General features: G+C 59.6%; 2 protein-coding genes across 2 annotated transcripts in view; both read left to right on the plus strand.

Moving 5' to 3' along the window:
• Nucleotides 1-16: 16 nt before the first annotated feature.
• ACA1_150580 (uncharacterized protein) lies at nucleotides 17-1,248 on the plus strand (the record flags this gene model as incomplete). The annotated part of the gene is made up of 3 exons (XM_004340804.1): nucleotides 17-214; nucleotides 294-1,045; nucleotides 1,149-1,248. The coding sequence occupies 3 exons, from the start codon at nucleotides 17-19 to the stop codon at nucleotides 1,246-1,248; spliced, it is 1,050 nt and encodes a 349-aa protein (XP_004340852.1).
• Nucleotides 1,249-1,745: 497 nt separating this feature from the next.
• The window catches only part of ACA1_150590 (vacuolar ATP synthase subunit F, putative), a gene marked incomplete at both ends in the record, with an annotated part of 1,033 nt that continues 538 nt past the window's right edge, over nucleotides 1,746-2,240 (plus strand). Inside the window, 2 exons of the mRNA XM_004340805.1 lie at nucleotides 1,746-1,755; nucleotides 1,841-1,983. Coding sequence (XP_004340853.1) covers nucleotides 1,746-1,755; nucleotides 1,841-1,983 — 153 coding nt within the window. The remainder of the gene's footprint in view (nucleotides 1,756-1,840; nucleotides 1,984-2,240) is intronic.

Consider the following 2,240-nt stretch of genomic DNA (forward strand, 5'->3'; position numbering starts at 1 on the left):
GCAGGTGTTCCACAAGATGATCGTGGACGGGCACGCCGAGCTGGAGATCCTGTACGAGTGCTGGCTGAGCATCCTGGCCAACGTGTCGCCCTTCGTGAAGGCCGTCGGCATGGTGACCTCCAACAAGCTCATGCACCTCTTCAAGCTCCTCTCCCGGCCCCGCTTCCTCTTCGCCAACGAACGAAACCACCGCTACATCTTCTTCCTCCTCAACGTACCACCACTTCTCTCTTTTTCCGCGGTCTATGTGTGCGCGCTTCTAACCGAATTTTGCTTGAATGAACGACCCGCAGGTCTTCAACAACTTCATCCAGTACCAGTACGAGGGCAACTACCAGCTGATCTACGCCATGATCCGCTACCGCGAGGGATTCTCGAGCCTCGCCCGCATCGACCTCTCCGCCCTCCAGCCCAAGACTGCTGCTGCCGCCGCCACGGCCCCTGCTGCCCCGCTGGCCGCCGTAACCGATGGCACCTCCATGGAGGCCTCGGGCGAGCTGCAGGCCGCCCAGGAGAAGATGGCGGAGCTCAACATCTCCAAGGAGCTGCAGCCGATCGAGGAGCAGTCGCCCGCCGCCGCTACGACCGCCGTGCCCGGCGCCAGCGTCTTCCCGCGCGAGCACGATACTCAGCCGCCCGCCGTCGTGCCCGCTGAGACCGTCACCACCCCGGCCCCGTCCAACGAAGAAGTCTCCTCGGCGATGACCACCCCCGCGCCCGAGGCTGCGGCCGCCGCCGACAGCGCCGACGGCGCCCCGGCCACCACCGTGCAGCCCGCCGCTGGCGCCGACGGCGCGTTCGTGCCGACCGCCGAGTGGATCGAGTCGTGGCGCGCGTCGCTGCCGATCGTGCCCATCATCCGGCTGCTGGCGGCGATCGTGCCGCAGATCCCGGCGCTTGTGTCGGGCTCCTCGGCGGACGAGGCCCAGATCCTGGAGTACCTCCGCAACACCACCCTCGTGGGCTTGCTGCCCGTGCCCCACCCGATCCTCCTCAGGAGGTACCAGTCCAATGCCGTGGCCAAGATGTGGTTCACCACTTTCATGTACGTCACCACACACCCTTTTCCCTTCGTCTTTTGTGTTGTCGTGCGTGTCGTGCGTGTGTCACGTGTTTGCTCATGCGCGAGGTTGGCGGATGGTGTGTAGGTGGGGTGTGATCTACCTGCGAAACGTGAACCCGCCCCTGTTCTACGCCACCCGCGTCAAGCTCATCACCGTCAAGATGGTGGACACGCCAGCCCCCTGAAGCCTCCCCGTTCTGGGCCACACGGTTGCTCTTGTCCTCCACCACCTCTCCTTCTCTCTCCTTCCTTTGTTGTTGTTCACATACGTGAGTGTCCCAAAAACACTATCAACCACTTCTTCCGATGTCAACTCTGCGCCTGACCCAACATGTTGCCGAATGAATGAAGCAACAGGGCACGATTTGTTGCATAACCCACGTGGGCTTGACATGCGTCACTACTGACATGTTGTCGACTAATGAGCTTATCGGAAGGCCAATTACCGCGTCGTGCCGGACCAACAGCCTACGAGGTGCGTGATTTCGGGCGAATTCTCCAGCACTGGCGCTGGGGGGGATGTCCCGGCCCTCTATCTGCCTGACTTCTCGCGCCGCAAGTGTTGGGGCCACGTCTTGCCGGCTTCTAGTCTTTCTTATCTCACCACCACAAGCACCACCACCTCACCAAGAGCAAGGCCACAAGACTCCAACCTCGTCACTCTACCCCGCCTAGCACTACTATGGAAGTTGGTACGACGCAGATCTTCTTCTACACGCATCAAAATCCGTTACACTAACGCACAATTCTCTGGCGCCACAATACACATCTATGCAGTGGACATCCTGCTCATCATCTTGGCGATCTTCCTCCCGCCCGTCTCGGTCTTCCTCAAGCGAGGATGCGACATTCATCTGCTCATTAACATTCTCCTCTGGATTTTTACATGGATCGGCGGCGTCATCCATGCGATCTGGGTTGTGCTCACGACCAAGGGCACCATCTAAGCCATCTTTCCTCTCATTTGCGCTCCTACGCCGATTCCTCACAGGAGTACTCCTGTTTTTGCCTCAAAAAAAAACACCAGAAACCCGCCGCACTGCGCTAGCGTTTTGCACTACCCCTCAGTAGGGAGCCAACGACTTTTTAATTTACAAAGATTTGGGAGAAAGTAGGAGGGGGTAACATGAGGCATTCTACTTGCGCAGCTGGTTGAGCAGCTCTACTCGCTCTCGCC

This window comes from Acanthamoeba castellanii, assembly GCF_000313135.1.
Source record: "Acanthamoeba castellanii str. Neff unplaced genomic scaffold scf7180000084716, whole genome shotgun sequence".
Taxonomy (NCBI): Eukaryota; Discosea; order Longamoebia; family Acanthamoebidae; genus Acanthamoeba; species Acanthamoeba castellanii.